Source organism: Protopterus annectens, chromosome 15.part0 (genome assembly GCF_019279795.1).
Source record: "Protopterus annectens isolate FY-2018-M chromosome 15.part0, PAN1.0, whole genome shotgun sequence".
NCBI classification, from domain to species: Eukaryota; Metazoa; Chordata; order Ceratodontiformes; family Protopteridae; genus Protopterus; species Protopterus annectens.
Window position 1 is genome coordinate 734568120 of NC_056749.1, and position 15773 is coordinate 734583892.

General features: G+C 39.4%; 1 protein-coding gene across 2 annotated transcripts in view; it reads right to left on the reverse strand.

Moving 5' to 3' along the window:
• AFF2 (AF4/FMR2 family member 2) overlaps nucleotides 1-15773 on the reverse strand; it is a 3001139-nt gene that overhangs the window by 339832 nt on the left and 2645534 nt on the right. For both annotated transcript variants that reach the window (XM_044057592.1, XM_044057591.1), the window contains exon 16: nucleotides 13137-13282. In XM_044057592.1, the coding sequence (XP_043913527.1) occupies nucleotides 13137-13282 (146 nt within the window). The remainder of the gene's footprint in view (nucleotides 1-13136; nucleotides 13283-15773) is intronic.

Genomic DNA, 15773 nt, shown 5'->3' on the forward strand with positions numbered 1-15773 from the left:
TTCTTTTTTGTTAAACTGTGAATCAGATGGCAAGTTTGCTCAGTTCACAGTTCATCAAAAAATTGATGTTGTGGGACCGGACTTAATGTGAGATCATCTCACAGAGGGGTTAAGGGAGTTTTCCCTTTTCCTTACTGTTTTGCTATTTTGTGATCTCAGAGTTCACACACACACACACACACACACATTATATATATATATATATATATATATATATATATATATATATATATATATAAGAAAAAGACAGAGAAAAGTAGAAATGTAGAATGGGGTTTTGTGGCTTGCTCCCCTGTAAAAACCTTTTTTTATAGTTTTTGCAGGTTTGGCTATTTTGGAACAATTTTACTGAAGCATGGATTAAATGTAGAAAGATGCTATCTAAAAAAATTGCATATATCATGCAGAGTATATAAAGGGTGTATGCTGAGAAAGACAACCTGTCTTAATATTTCTTTTTAATGAAGAAAAAATGAATTGCTTAATTTTTACTTAATTAACAAACTACATGCTGTGCAATGTGACCTACCTCTCAACTGTACAGATTTTCGCAGAATGTCCACATTTCTGGATTATATTTTTGGTCTGTTCCTCATAAAAATTGTGGTTTTCTGGAAAATCACTAGGATGATCTGAGGACTGAAGTCACTAAGTAATGACATACATTCATACCTCTCAACTGTACAGATTTTCGCAGAAAGTCCAGATTTTTGACTCATATTTTTGGTGCATTTTTCATAAAATCATGTTTTTCTGGCAAATTAGTGGCAATTCATTAAAGATCGAAGTTAGAAAATAATGACAGACATTTGAGTTTTGGGCTTCATATCCTTCATAAAATTCATGCTGATGTAAATCCTGTTATTCCATCAACTTTCTAAGTTTGTAAGAGCAAGATTTAAAAATTGTCCGTATTTATGGGCCTTTGTCCCACTTTATTAATGGCTTTGTCCAAATTTCTTGCTTTATGAGATTGAGAGGTATGCATACTTTTGAGTTTCAGACTTCACATGCTTCTGAAAATTTATGTTAAAACAAACCCTGTTACTTTAGCAACTTTCTAAGTTTATAAGAGCAATATTTAAAATATGTCCCTGTTTTTGGGCCTTTGTCCCCTCATTTTGTCAGGCTTTTTCCAGATTTCTTGCACTAAGAGGTTGAGAGGTATGCTCACCCATTACTGCCTTTGATCAGATGTGTAATGCTGTTCTAACACAAATCTCTGCATCTGTCAGACTATTGAATACAATGCATTCCCTTCTGTGGTTGTACGTACCCTGTAACCTTGTTTGGCTGCAGCCTGTTACCAGCAGATGTAGGATACATACCAATAGCAGATACAGTTGTCAGACCACAAATACAGCTGCTGTTTAGGTTATTTTCCTGGGGTTACCCTCCATTTCTGAATCACCTAGAGCCATATTTTACACTGTTGAGTGGCTAGCCCTATCACGGCTCACATTCTGTGATCTGTATTCTCCTATCTTGAGGATACTACACACCGCAGTAGATGCCCAAAGCGGTTGGTCTGTACAACTCTTCCCCCCTATAGAGCACCATGCAGAGTCTGTGCTGCTGCCAACAGCTCCATTCACAAGTGGGTTTGACATGGAAACACTCAGCATGTTTTTGGGGATGGGAGGAACCCTACAGAGGCACAGGGAGAACATGCAAACTCCAAACAGGCATTGGCCAGACATCAGGATTGAACCTTATGCATGGCAAGCGAAGACCTTAACCATTATGCCAACTGGTCTCTATTGCCAAAGGCCTGTGAACAATTTCACAAAAACAAATCCCATATAATGAGGCAAACATTCCTAGAACTACATAATAAAGCCAAAAAACTTGTAAAATGGGATAAAACCAATTACTACTGCAATATTCAGAAAAAGCACCCAAACAATCCACAAAAGTTCTGGGCTGTAGTTAACAACATATTACACCGAGGCAAATCAGCTACTCCCACTCCATCCACTCCAAACAATACAGATAATTTAGCAACCCAGTTTAATACTTACTTTACAAAAACAATTCAAGACCTCACAAATTCTCAGACCACCACTAACCACACCACTCTTGTCACAGACCAAAACAACATCCTCATACAAATGTCCCCCAACCAGTTTACATTTTAACCAGTGCCTACTGATACAATCAAAAAACTTCTCAAAAGGGTAAAACCAACTACCCTAGCAGCAGACAACCTTCCTGCTGACTTCCTACAAATTGCAGCAGAAGGAATAGCCTACCCAGTAGCCATACTCATTAATAGAGCTATCTCTGATAGCTCGATTCCTACTATTTGGAAAATTCCCCACATTCAACCCCTATATAAGGGAGGAAATTCCACTGAGTTAACATCTACCACTATATTGCCATCATATCCCCTGTCTAAAATTCTAAAAAGAGTTGTTCATACCCAATTCATTGATTACCTTCACAAACATGAACTGCTATCAAATACTCAGCATGGTTTTCACCGCTCTCATAGCTACACCACATCCCTAATGTCCTTCACCAATACAGTGAACCAACATAGGAATAACGGACAATTTGTATCTGCCATATTTCTAGTCCTACTGAAGGCCTTCAATATGGTTAATCACTCAAAATTAATCAGTGCCCCCCTCCCCTCCCCCAGTACCTCATCCATCTCCTGGTTTCAAAATTACCTAGCAGGGCATCAACAGGCCGCCCACTAGTAAAAACAACAACTATCGCCCCTCTTCCAGTTACCATAGGAGTCCCTCAAGGTTCCATCCTTGGGTCCCTTCTATTTTCTTTCATCAACCAACTCCACACCTCTACACTTCACGCCACTGTGGTTCAATATGCCAATGATTCAACTCTGATATGTTCAGCCTCCTTTCTACAAAAACTCCTCAATAACACTCAAGAATCTTTCCTATCAGCTGAAACTTGGCTCACAAACTCTCAGCTCATTCGTAATCCCAATAAAACAAAACTTCTTCTTTTCTACTCAGCTAAAGCCCCCTCCCATCCTTCAGCATCTTATCAAAAAATAAAACTATTATCCCAACAACCCACAACCCATTAAAAAAGTCCACAAGTAACTTGGCCTCCTTTACAGAAACAAAAAAATTCCTAACTAATAACACAAAATCCAATACTGCTCTCACACACCTCCTGTCTACTCTCTTATACGCCTCCTCAATATTTACAAACCTCCGTAAAACTGTCCTTACCAAACTTGAATCTTGCTACAATAAAACTGCCAAATTTGCAACAGGTGCGTCATACAGGTCATATCACTGCACATTGCTCAAACAACTAAAACAGCTTGAACTTCCTCATCTGCTACACTTTAATCAACTAACCTTCACCCACAGAATCCTTCATCACCCTAATAAAACCCCTGCTCTCTAAAAACTCATACAGCCATATACCACCTCTAGATCCCTCTGCTCTGCCAACCAATCTCTACTAGATATCTCTAAAGCAACCAATACAGCTGGTGAATCACTTTCTTTCATACTACATTCCAAAATTATGGAAAAAACTATCAACCTCTCTTACTTCCAAACTGCTCCTCATATAATTCAAAAAGCTCCTAAAACACATCTCTCAAACTCTTGCCTCTGTCCCTGCAAATCTCCAGGATAGCCCAATTCTCCTGCCTCCAAGACAAGAAACTCCATATGAATGTATTTTCTATGCCTCTGAAGTTGGAACTCTCTTCTGAATTAATTTCTAGTAGATGTATCAGTCTTAAGTGCTAGGATTTATATATTCCCTCTATCACAAACTGACATACTTACATTGTAAATGTAAATCTGATTGAATTACTATAACCGCATTGTAAATGCAAATGCATACTTTCCAGAATCTGTACTTATAAAACCATGTCATTGTTTTTTATATGTACTATTATTACTATATGTATTTTATTTTTTATTTTTTCTTTTGTATTGATTTTATAATGTATAACTGCAGCTTTTCTCCCCTGGCCTCTGCTGAAAAAGAACCTGTGTCCAGTTGGACTTTCCCAGTAAACAAATGTAAAATAAATAAATGCACAGAGTAGTAGAAAGTAAGATGGGACTGGTGCAGTTTGGATTCAGATCAGGACGCAGCACAACTGACCAAATGTTTATAGTGAGACAGATAGCTGAGAAGAAGCTAGAGATGAGGAAAGATTTCAATTGGGCATTCTGAGACTTGGAGAAAGCATATGACGAAGTGCCAAGAGAGCTGATTTGGGCAGTTCTGTGATCATTCAGAGTTCTAGAAACATTAGAAGAATTAGTGTAGGCTATGTATAAGGACTCAATAACTCAGGTACGAACAGTGTTCGATCTCACAAAGGGGTTCCCAGTGGGAGTGGGTGTGCATCGGGGTTCAGCTCTGAGCCCACTGCTATTCATACTAGTGATGGACTACATTAGCAAATAGGTCGGAGGGGACAGATCTACAAAGTTGCTGTGTGCAGACAATGTGGCATTACAGGCAAGCTCTGAGCAAGACCTTCTGTAAAGGACAGAGGAATGGTATGCAAAACTGAAGGCACATGAGATGAACTTGAGTACAGGTAAGACAGTGATAATGGCAGCAAATTGGAGAAATCAGAAGAAACTGAGAATTGAGACAGAAGGAAAGACAGAGGAACAGATTAACAGCTTCAAGTGTCTGAGAGGGGTGTTTGAAGAGAAGGGAAGTCTGAATGAATTGGTCAAAGCTAGAGTCAGGGGGGCTACAGCCAACTGGCATAGAGTGTCAGATGAAGTGCATGACAGAAGAATGCCAAGGAAACTGAAAAGTAAGGTGTAAAAAACAGTGGTGCATCTAGTATTACTGTATGGTACAGAAACATGAGCATTAAAGGCAGAGCAAATGAGGAAGCTAGAGGTGGTGGAGATGAAGTGCTTGAGAAGGGTGGTAGGATTCACACTGCAGGACAGACAAAGAAATAAGGACATAAGAGCAAAAGCCAAAGTAGCTCCAATTGCAGAAAAGATCAGAGAGAACAGATTACGGTCGTTCGGACATGTACAGAAAAGCAGAAGACTGTCTGGTGAAGAAGATTTGGGACAGACAGGAAGAAGACAAGAGGACATGAGGGCATCCAGCAAAGAGGTGGATGGATTGTGTGAAAGAAGATCTGCAACAATCAGACATGAGTGTCAATGAAGGCAGGAGTGTGGCACTGAATCGGGAGAGATGGTGAAAGTTGACATGCACCCTAACCCCATGTAGAAAATTGGAAAAAGCGGGTTTGATGATGATGATGAAGACCATCCATTTTCCTCTTAGTTATCATAATGCAGAGTCGCAGACAGGATGGTGGTGCATAACAGACTCTTCCTGCTCCACAGTCATGGCAAGAAGACATTTACAAATGGTTAAAGCTTCACTACCATAACTGTGAAGCTACCATCATTTACATGATATGTAAATGAGAGATCACTGTGTTGCTGCAGCTCTAAAAGGGAGAAGCAGCCAGACGTGGAATTCTGTACGTATGTAGTTTGTATAACATACAGGTCCTATGCAGAAGCATGCAATGTTTACGAATTTCTTGAATGGTTCTTAGTTTTTTTAAAGCAAATCCATATTCCTTACATGCACATCATTTATAGGAATACCCATTTTTTGCTGTATGGACTATGCAAGATAAATTATCTATCATGGCCAAAATGATGGGACAGAAAATCCTTAGTGGAAATATTGTGGAATTGTGAGTTGACGTTTTCCACTAATATAGTAAAATCCCAGGGATTCTTGTTTCAGGGTAGAGTCTAGCAGGTATCAGTTTCAGGAAAGCCCCTAATAAGTCTTGGGCCTTCATTCTGGTTCTCAGTTTAGCCATCTATGTATTATTTTATTGATTTTTGATTACTGGGAAAGTCCTACTGGGGAGACACCCATTTTCAGTGAATGCCCTGGGAGAAAAAGCTCCAAAGGATTACAAAAATATTTTAATAACAAAAATTTTACAATCTCCAAAATAATACAAACACATCTGCAATTTAAATAATCAAGAAGAGATACAGCTTATATGACAATGATTTAATACTTAGAGAAATTTTAACCAGTTTACAGAGAAATTAAGGATAAGTTTCTATAATACCAACAGGAATTGCAATATGAACTGAGGGGAAAAATCAGAGGGTTAAGGCATATTTAGAAAGGGAATCAGGGGAGAGAAATGGATTGAAGTAAGGAGTTGAGTGAATAAGTGAGTGTAATAAGATGTAAGGTATGAATAGGTACTTGTTCCTATTTAAGGATATAGTTTGTCCTTGGGCTGAGCAGGAAGAAAGACAGATATTGTCTAGGAAATCTTTTAGAATGGTTTTAAAGGACTGGAGGGAGGGTACCGACCTTCAAATAGGACCTAGTTGTTTAGAAGGGAATGGACTTGCTTGAGAGATAGTGGAAGTTTTACACCTCATAATATAAAAGTGTTTTGATGAAACAATATTTTGCCTTTTTTATATGTTGGGAAGACTTACCTTCTGCATCCACAATGAAGAGGCTTACTTTATTGGATGCTTTTGGGGGGGTGTAGGCTCAGTCCACTAATGGCAGTGCACCCTCCAGTTACAGAAGGACTACAGGGTGTAATACATATAGTTCCTTTTGTGCATTTATTATTCTTGCACACAGCTCTGTCTGTCTGTCTGGCAAGTCATTATAAGGCCATTCCTGTACGGTGGTAGTTTAATATATTTGTACGTAGTTTGGTGGAACAGTTGTTACAGAGATGAATCTCAGAAGGTCTGTGCTGGGCCATGGCATCCTACACAGCTGAAAAGGATTACTTACTTTTTCAGGTGCATAGGTCTACAAGCCCCATACAGCTGCTTAAGCACATACTTTTCATATGCAAGTGAGGATTGCTGAACCTGGCTCAGTTCAGTCAACTGGTTATTATAGGGCTTTATCACAAAACGCTTTACAAAACCAAAACAGTTTAAATTCAAAGAAGCAAGAGTTAAACAAAAGTTAGGAAAATAGCTTTAAACAAGTTAGGGAAAATAGCTAAGTATGTACTTATACAGTAATTTAAGTATATGAAAGAAATAAAAAATTTAAATAATATACAGGGATTAAGATGAGAATAAATAAAACACAATAGAAATTCACATCAAAATTAAAACATCAGAAAATGAATTTACTCGTTCATTCTCCAATACCTGCTTTATCTGATTCAAGATTGCAGGGAAGCTGTATCGTATCCAAGCACTCGGCAAGCACAAGGCAGAGAAACTGGCCCCAGAGAGATGCCAGTCTATTACAGGATGCAGACACATATTACTTATAGCAATCATAGATATATGCAATTTAGATGATTGCCAGTACACCTATGGGATGTCTTTAGGATGTGACAGAAAATTGGGACACCGATCAAAACCCCCTACCAAAATGGGGAGGACATGCAGACTCCCCACAGAAGGCAACCCAACCAGGAATCAACTTAGAGATCAAAATGCTTTGGGGTAGGAATCCATCAAAAAATTCAGTTATCTCAAAACAAAAAACAAAACAAAAAAAAAACAAAAAACAACAAAATAGCATTTCAAATAATAATAAAAAAATCCTTATAGAAGTTAGCACATTAGACCATGGGAGGCTGTACTGGATGATATGACAGGTTCAGGTAGCAGCATGCTGGGCTGTGTCTCAGATTTTATTTTTTTGGGGGGGGGTTGGGTCTTTATTTTGAGGGAATGCATTTGTAAATGGCAACACAAGATGATACGATTTAGTCTGAAAGGCAATGCATCTTCCAGAATGTGAAAGGCAAGAGAAAACTACTAAACATTTGTGTTACAAATTATAGAATAATGGCTCATTACTATTAAAAAATTAGCATGCCGATTGGACAGTCCAACCAGCATACCCATTATACATCAAGTACATACCAACATAAAAAAGTCTGGCTGCTAAAGTACCATTGGTGTGGCCAGACTTTCTATTGGTAGGAAGAGAGCAAAATATAAGAAAAATCAGGTGCATTCTGCAAACTAAAGAAACAGAAACAAACAGAAACATACCCAGTTTTCCTTACGTTTTTTAGTGTCCTTCATAATCACTTGGGCTTCGCCCTTGTGCTCAAACCACACCAATCATATGTAAATCCTGATACACCCACACATACTCATGGATTATTGCTTAAGTATAGACTTAATCCAATGTGTCAGTAGAAATAAAACCAAGCACAATCAACATACAGGTTAAGCGCTTTTGTCTGTGTAAATCCCAAATCAGGTTCTGAGGAAGTCTGGGATTTACAAAGACAAAAGCGCTTAACCTGTATGTTGACTGTGCTTGGTTTTATTTCTACTGACACATTGGATTAATAACCTGGTCCACACTCTTTCAGTGGTAAACTGTTTGGTTTGTTTTTATTGATGATTTGATTTGTTTTTTGGGGGTTAAGTCTAGACTTCACAGGCTTCTGAAAAGCCTGTTCCAGAATGTTGGAGTCCAGAAAGTTCTCAGTCATGGACTTGGCAGTGCTATTTGGTTGTTATGGCCTTATATGGAAGTAATGTCCAGCTAATAGTTTGAACCAGATTATTATGGGTTGCAGCCTGGGTTCAGTGGAAATCCCAATTGTTCATTTAACCAATAATCTTGGTTAATCTAATCCAATTAATTTCAAACTATAAATAAAAAAATAAATAATCCACAACTGTGTGTGGTATATCACAATTTACCTACAGATGGAGTAGTTTGAGCACAAGGGCAAAGCCCAAGTGATTAAAGAAAGCTAACCATGGGTAAATCCTGATATACCCACAGAAAGAAGGGGATTATTGATATTATACAATGAAATGTTTTAAGAAAGAATTTGCTTCTTTACTGTTTACTGATGTATTGCACATACACATGGCACATACATCACAATATTTGCACTGTACAGTAGTTTCAATACAAAGGCAGCTTCAGAGAAGAGAGAATTCATGTAGCAGTACACTTTTATCTCACTGTGACAAGTTTCTGTCAATCCTTTTTTTCAATCGCTAGTAACTCACAATATAAGAATTGCCAGAGGTTTACTGCAAACGTTTACAAGGGACGAGGAAAAATACTGGGATAATGAGAGATGTTATGCTGAAGTTTGGACAGTTGACAGGAAAGGTTAGCAGTAATGCATTAACTCTAATGCCATTAATTATCCCTTTCAACTGTCCAGAATTTTATGGAAAGTCATGATTTGTTTTATATTTTGCTCTGCCCCTCATACAATACGTGATGAGGACTTTACTTGGCATGTCCCAATAGAAAGTCTGTCTGTTCAACACTAGTTAAGCAGCCAAACTTCTTTCTTTTGACATAGGTTCATTGGTGGATATTAGGCTATCTGCCCGAAGGCATTTATAAGTCTAGCCAGAATGTGTTGGCTTTTGCTGTCCCCTTAGATTAGTTCCCTGTGCCTCTGTCCAGCAGATCCACTGAAGTGATCCCCAAGGTAAACTTTCTGTTTCCCAAGCACTCGTCAAGGTTTCTTTTGAAGAGTGTTAGCGAGGACCTCTGCCTAATGTAGACTGGGATCTTGTTCCAAAGCATGGGAAGTCTCTGGGACAGGAATCTATCCCTCCAGCAAGTCCTATTTATTGTTGTGGTGAGGTTTAGATCCCTAGAGCGTGTGGCTCGAGGAGATAAGGTTTTCATTAGGCGGAGCATGTCCATCAATTCTGGGTTGGACATGGCCTTGTATGTCAGGCAGAGATCACCTCTGAGTAGGTGGTATGCAACCGAGTACAACTGGAGTTTCTTCAGTCGGGCTGCATAGGGCATCTGTTTGAGGCCATTGATCCTCTTGGTGAGGTACTTCTGTGGTCTTTTCAGCTGTTGCAGGTCTCTTGTAAGGTACATCCCAAATGGGGTGTTGTACTCTAAAATGGGTCTGATGAGTGATGAGTGGATGAGCACAATGACCTCTTTTGATCTGGATGCAAACCCTTTTGAGATTAGGTGGGCCACATAGAAGGATTTTCTAACCACTTTGAAAATGTGATTATCAAACGAGAGATTACTATCTACTTGGGTCCCCAGATCCCTTAGTACATCTTCCATATTTAGGGGATTGCCACCTATGTGGTAGTTTGTGGGTACTTTGTTTTTTCCAAAGGGGATGACTATGCACTTTTTGGCATTTAGCTTGAGGCCATGATTTTGACACCAGGTATCCGTCTCAGTGAGACCCTTTCGGAGGATGTCTGTGTCAGCCGGAGAGTCAATTATAGCCCCTAGTTTGCAGTCATCTGCGAACTTGGTCAGCCATAGTCCTCCTGTGCTTGCATGTACCTCTGAGACATATATGCCAAACAGGAGGGGTCCTAGGACTGAGCCCTGGGGAACACCACTTGTAACTGCTTTAGAGACAGACCTAACTCTCACAACTGTCACCATGTGGGTTCTGTCTGTGAGCCAGTTGGCAACCCATCTTGTGACGTAGGGGTTTATGTTCAGGCTGGTGAGCTTGTCTATAATACCAGAATGGGGAATGGTGTTGAAGGCCTTAGCGAGGTCTAGGTAGGCTGTGTGGACCATCTTTTCCTGGTCTATAGCCTTGGTGACTGTCTCGGCGGGTTTAGGAGGCATGATCTGCCCTTAACAAAGCCAAACTGGGTAGGGTCCAGTGTTTGGAGGTTCCCAATGTCTCTGTTAATGAGTTCCATGATGATGCGCTCCATAGCCTTGCAGACCAAGCTAGTCAGGCTTATAGGGCGATAGTTCCCGGGGTCTGTTGTGGCTCCACCTTTGTGGAGCAGAATAACCGTTGCTGTGCGCCACTCTATGGGTATGTAGCCTGTGGAGAGGCTGAGTTTGAACAATGTGTTTAGGTGAAGGGTATGTTTGTCTTTGAGCTCATGTAGGATGCAGCATGGGACACTGTCCAGTCCCATTGATGCTGAGTTTTTGGCTTTGGAGAGGGCTGTTTTAACCTGAGTGTCTGTGATTTCAGGAACTCTACATATGCTTGATTTGTAATGAGCATGCTGACTGAGCATCCAATCACTGTGCACATTTTGGAATACTAATAACCTTTTATTGTATAATTGTTATATATATATATATATATACACACACACACACACACACACACAGGTACAGATAAAATACATTTTAAAAGATATCAAGATTAAGATAATGCCACTTTCTTTTTCAAAATTGTGACAATGAGTTGATGTGATTTATTTATGAGTTTTTTTGCTTCATAGTGGCATAGTGAAAGACCTTCCTAGGTAAAATCACCTGCTGATTTTGTGTTTTCTGTATTAAAGGTGCAGTGGAACATAACCTCCACTCTTTTTTTTTTCAACAGCTGCCATGGTATCTTTTATATCACTTGTGCCATCACATTCTCAGATAGAAGGAACATTAGTTTTATGTGGCACCCTTCTAATAATCACTAACACATCACTACTGGAACATGATTCTAAGTAGCTGGTGAGGGGACAGAATCCACAGCCTTTTAATCTTCTTTGCAATAAATGTATGTATAATACATGCTATACCACTGAAACTGATTTTATTTTAATAAAATCTGAGCTGGTAGTAGATATCCAGGAAATAAATGGTTCTTTGTGGATTTCCTTAACGTGAGGAAAATGGGAAGGAAGAATGGCCTGGTTTAAAGACAATTTTCAAATTTCTTCAGAGAGTGCATGTGTTAATTCTAAGTGAGGCCTGTTCATTGTAAAAGAACAAACAAGTTCTCTTATTGTTAGAAGGAACCATCATGAGGGCAAATCTATAGATATATTTGTCTTCAGAGGACACACCCCCTAATGATTACAGGGGCCCATAGACTCATCCATTATGAAAAAAAAATCACAGCCCCATGCATTTTTTGTCATTCTGGACTTCAGATGATTCTTGTTAGTTTTTAGGTATTATGAACCATAACAAATATGGAAGTAAATACTAATTCTCCCTCACTTGTTGGGATTAATGATAAACCTTCAGGGAGGTTTTGTCATCCAGCTTTGTCAGAGTTACTGAAGACATCATATTAAAACACTGGGCCAGATTCAATAATTCCTACACTAAGTGTACACTGTTCTGAGTGAACAGACAAACACACACATAACTCACACCTTCTTCCTCCTGCTTTTAGTTTTCTTACTGATATTCTTGTAGCTTTAAATATTGACAGGGATTCATAAAAGTTGCCACAAAGTATAGACTACATGTGCACTTAGTTTATCTTTCTGAGTGACTAGAAAGCACAAAAAATGTGATAAGAATTTTATTGAATACATATCATGTACACATAGAGTACACTTAGTGTAGGCTTTGTTGAATCTGGCCCATTTTTGTACGTAATTAGTTAATATGGCAGCAACAGTAATTTCTCTTATGCAGTAGAACAAAGATGGACTCCCAAACTCTCAGAAACATACAGCTGTTGTGCTTCCTTTGTTATGAATGTGTGCACTCAACCACCATTATAGCATGGGAGAGTGTAATTAGCATTTATAGAGTACGCAGAGCATATTGGAAGTAGATACACATGAGTAGAACAATATCTCCTGTTGTGTGAGCAATATTTTACCATGAAGTGTTGACAATTACTTTTTAATAGACTTCATAATATTTGTATTAATCAGAATTGGCATACTGCTGGTTAATATATATATATATATATATATATATATATATATATATATACACACACACACACACACACACACACACACACACACACACACACACACACACACACACACACACAAACACATAGGAAAATACTGTTTAGTGCAATTTGGCAAATGTGGGATACTACGAAAATTCTGCTTGATTTAATATTAATTTTTAATATACACTACCAATATATGAAATCAGTATAATTAATGTTTTTATTAGGTACCTCTGAAACTCTCAAGGAGATGTTCCCAGTATTTGAAATAAATAATACAGGTCAAGGTTAAAAATGTAATAAATTATCACTCACTCAGCAAGAATAAATATGTAACAATGCATTGACAGTGCATAATGATGAATCTCAACATTCATTGTACATTTCACCTCAGATGCATTTTTCAAGTTTAACATGCATTTTTCTCTCTTGCAAAATGCTGTTGAATAACTTCATAAATATTACTTGGAAAAAAAAATGAACTTCATAAAATAGTCAGACAATCACACATACATACTTGTCATCAAAAGTTAGTTTTGTGCTGATATCTTCTAAATTCTGAACAGGCAATAAGGGCTCTGTACACGGAATACTGGTCTCTGTTTCACTGTTGTTATGGAGGCTGTTTGGCTGAATATTACAGGAATCGTCTTCATTTTGTGGCTAGGAACAGTGACAAAGGAGAGAGAGAGGGAGTATGAGAAATAAAGACCTTTAAATATTGTAGTTACTATCATGAAGTGACAGGCAATGAGACAACCGAATTGTAGATTTAACATGCAATTTCTAGAAATGCACACTTGTGAAAAGAAGGTTATAGATTAGTTTGCTCATTTTGTACATAACTGTGGCCTCTCTTCTGCTCTTTGTTTAGTTTCATACATTAGTTCATAATTAGATTTTTAAAAGTTTATTTGCCCACTACTTGAGGTTTCTTACTCTCCAAACAGCAACTCATTTGCATGTGTCCAGTGAATTATTTTATCACAGAATTTCTTTTTTTTTATCAGTACTGATTATTGATTCCTATAGGTTCATAGGTAGGTACTAGGCTCTCGGCTCAAGGGCCTAAGTAAGCCTAGCCAACAAGGTTCCCTAGCTTACGCCACCCAAGAAAGTTAATTTCCTGTGCCCCTGTCGAGCAAAGCCACAGAAGTGATCCCAGGGGTGTATTTCCTATTTCCCATCCACTCATCAAGATTTTTCTTGAAGAGAGTTAATGAGGAACTTTGCTAGACATAGACGGGTGGCTTGTTCCAGAGTATAGGAAGTCTGTGGGACAGGAATCTTATACTTCCAGCATGTCCTGTTTATTGTGGTGACAAGGTTTAGGTCCCTAGAGAGTGTAGCTCGGAGGGATTGGGATTTCTTTAGGTGTAGCATGTCCAACAGCTCTGGGTTTAACATAGCTTTATATGTTCGGCAGATATCTCCTCGAGTAGGCGATATTTTACAGAGTAAGCTAGAGTTTTTTGAGACAGTCAGTGTAGGGCATCTGTCTGAGGCCAGTAATCCTCTTTGTGAGGTACTTCTGTGGCATTTCAAGCTGCTGCAGATGTTGTGAGGTACATTCCAAAAGGGGCATTGTACTCTATAATAGGTCTAATGAGTACTGAGTAGACGGGAACAATGACCTCTTTTTTCCTGGATGAGAACCCTTTTGTGATGAGGTGTGCCACATAGAAGGATTTCCTGACTGCTGTGGTGATGTGATTAACAAAGGAGAGACTACTGTCCACCTGGGTGCCAAGGTCTCTTATCACACATTCGGCATTAGGTAGACTGCCATTTATGTGGTAGTTCATGGGTACAGAGTTGTACCAAAGGGGATGACAATGCACTTTTTTGGCATTGTGCTTCAGGCCATGCCTTTGACACCAGGCATCTGTCTCAGTATGGCCCTTCTGTAAGATGTCCACATCATTTGGGGACTCAACTATGGCTCCTAGTTTGCAGTCATCTGCGAACTTCATTAGCCAGAGACCTTCTGTGTTAGCCTGTACTTCAGAGAAGTAGATACCAAACAGGAGAGGTCTCAGGACTGAACCCTGTGGTACTCCACTTGTTACTGGTTTGAAGTCAGATTTGGAGTCTGCAACTTTTACACTGTGGGTTCTGTCAGTAAGCCAGTTGGCAACTCATCTTGTGATGTAGGGATTTATACCTAGTTTAGTGAGTTTAGCTATAATTCCAGAATGGGGCATGGTGTCAAAAGCCTTGGCGAGGTCAAGATAGGCTGTGTGAACCACCTTTCCCTCATCGACGGCTTTGGTGACTGCCTCAAAGAAGTCGATCAGGTTCAGAAGGCATGATCTGCCTTTCACAAACCTGAACTGGGTAGGGTCCAGAGTTTGGAGGTTACCAGTGTCTTTGTTTATGAGTTCCATGATGATACATTCCATGGCCTTGCAGACCAGGCTCGTCAGGCTTATAGGGCAATAGTTCTCGGGATCAGTGGTGGCTCCCCCTTTGCGGAGTGGGATAACTGTTGCTGTGCATCATTCAGTGGGCACAAAGCCTGATGTGAGACTATAACTGAGCATGGTGCTTAGGTGGGGAGCCAGTTCATTCTGAAGTTCGTGTAAAACGCAGCCTGGGATGTTGTCCGGTCCCATGGATGATGTGGTTTTGGTTTTAGAGAGTGCAGCTTTTACTTGCATAGATGTGATTACAAGGACTCTGCATTCTTCCTGTATAGATATGGGCCCTTTAGGGGGTGAGAGGGGGGGTAAAGTTAGCACTGAACCTATTTGCCAGGATGTTGGCAATATCAGTTGGTTCTGTAATTTTCGTGTTGTTATGCTATAACTCAGAGCAGATCTGGGTGTTAGTCATTGAGATTCTTGACATAGCTATAGAATGCTTTGTGGTTGTCCTTAGAATCAGTGGTGATTTTGTTTTCATAGCTATCTTTAGAGGATCATATAAGGGATCTCAGCTTCTTGCTGAGGCTGACCAGGGAGCTCCTCCACTCATGGGATTTTACTCTCTTTTGCAACTGTTTCTTCCTTCAGTTGTAGAGTTTGTTTATGGCAAGGGACCACCAGATTGGCTTCCTTTTTTTGGAGGATAGCGTCTTGGTTCTGTTTGGGATAGCACGATCCATGTAGTCATGTAAGTGCTTATAGAGTGCATTTGTGTAGGATTCAGCAGC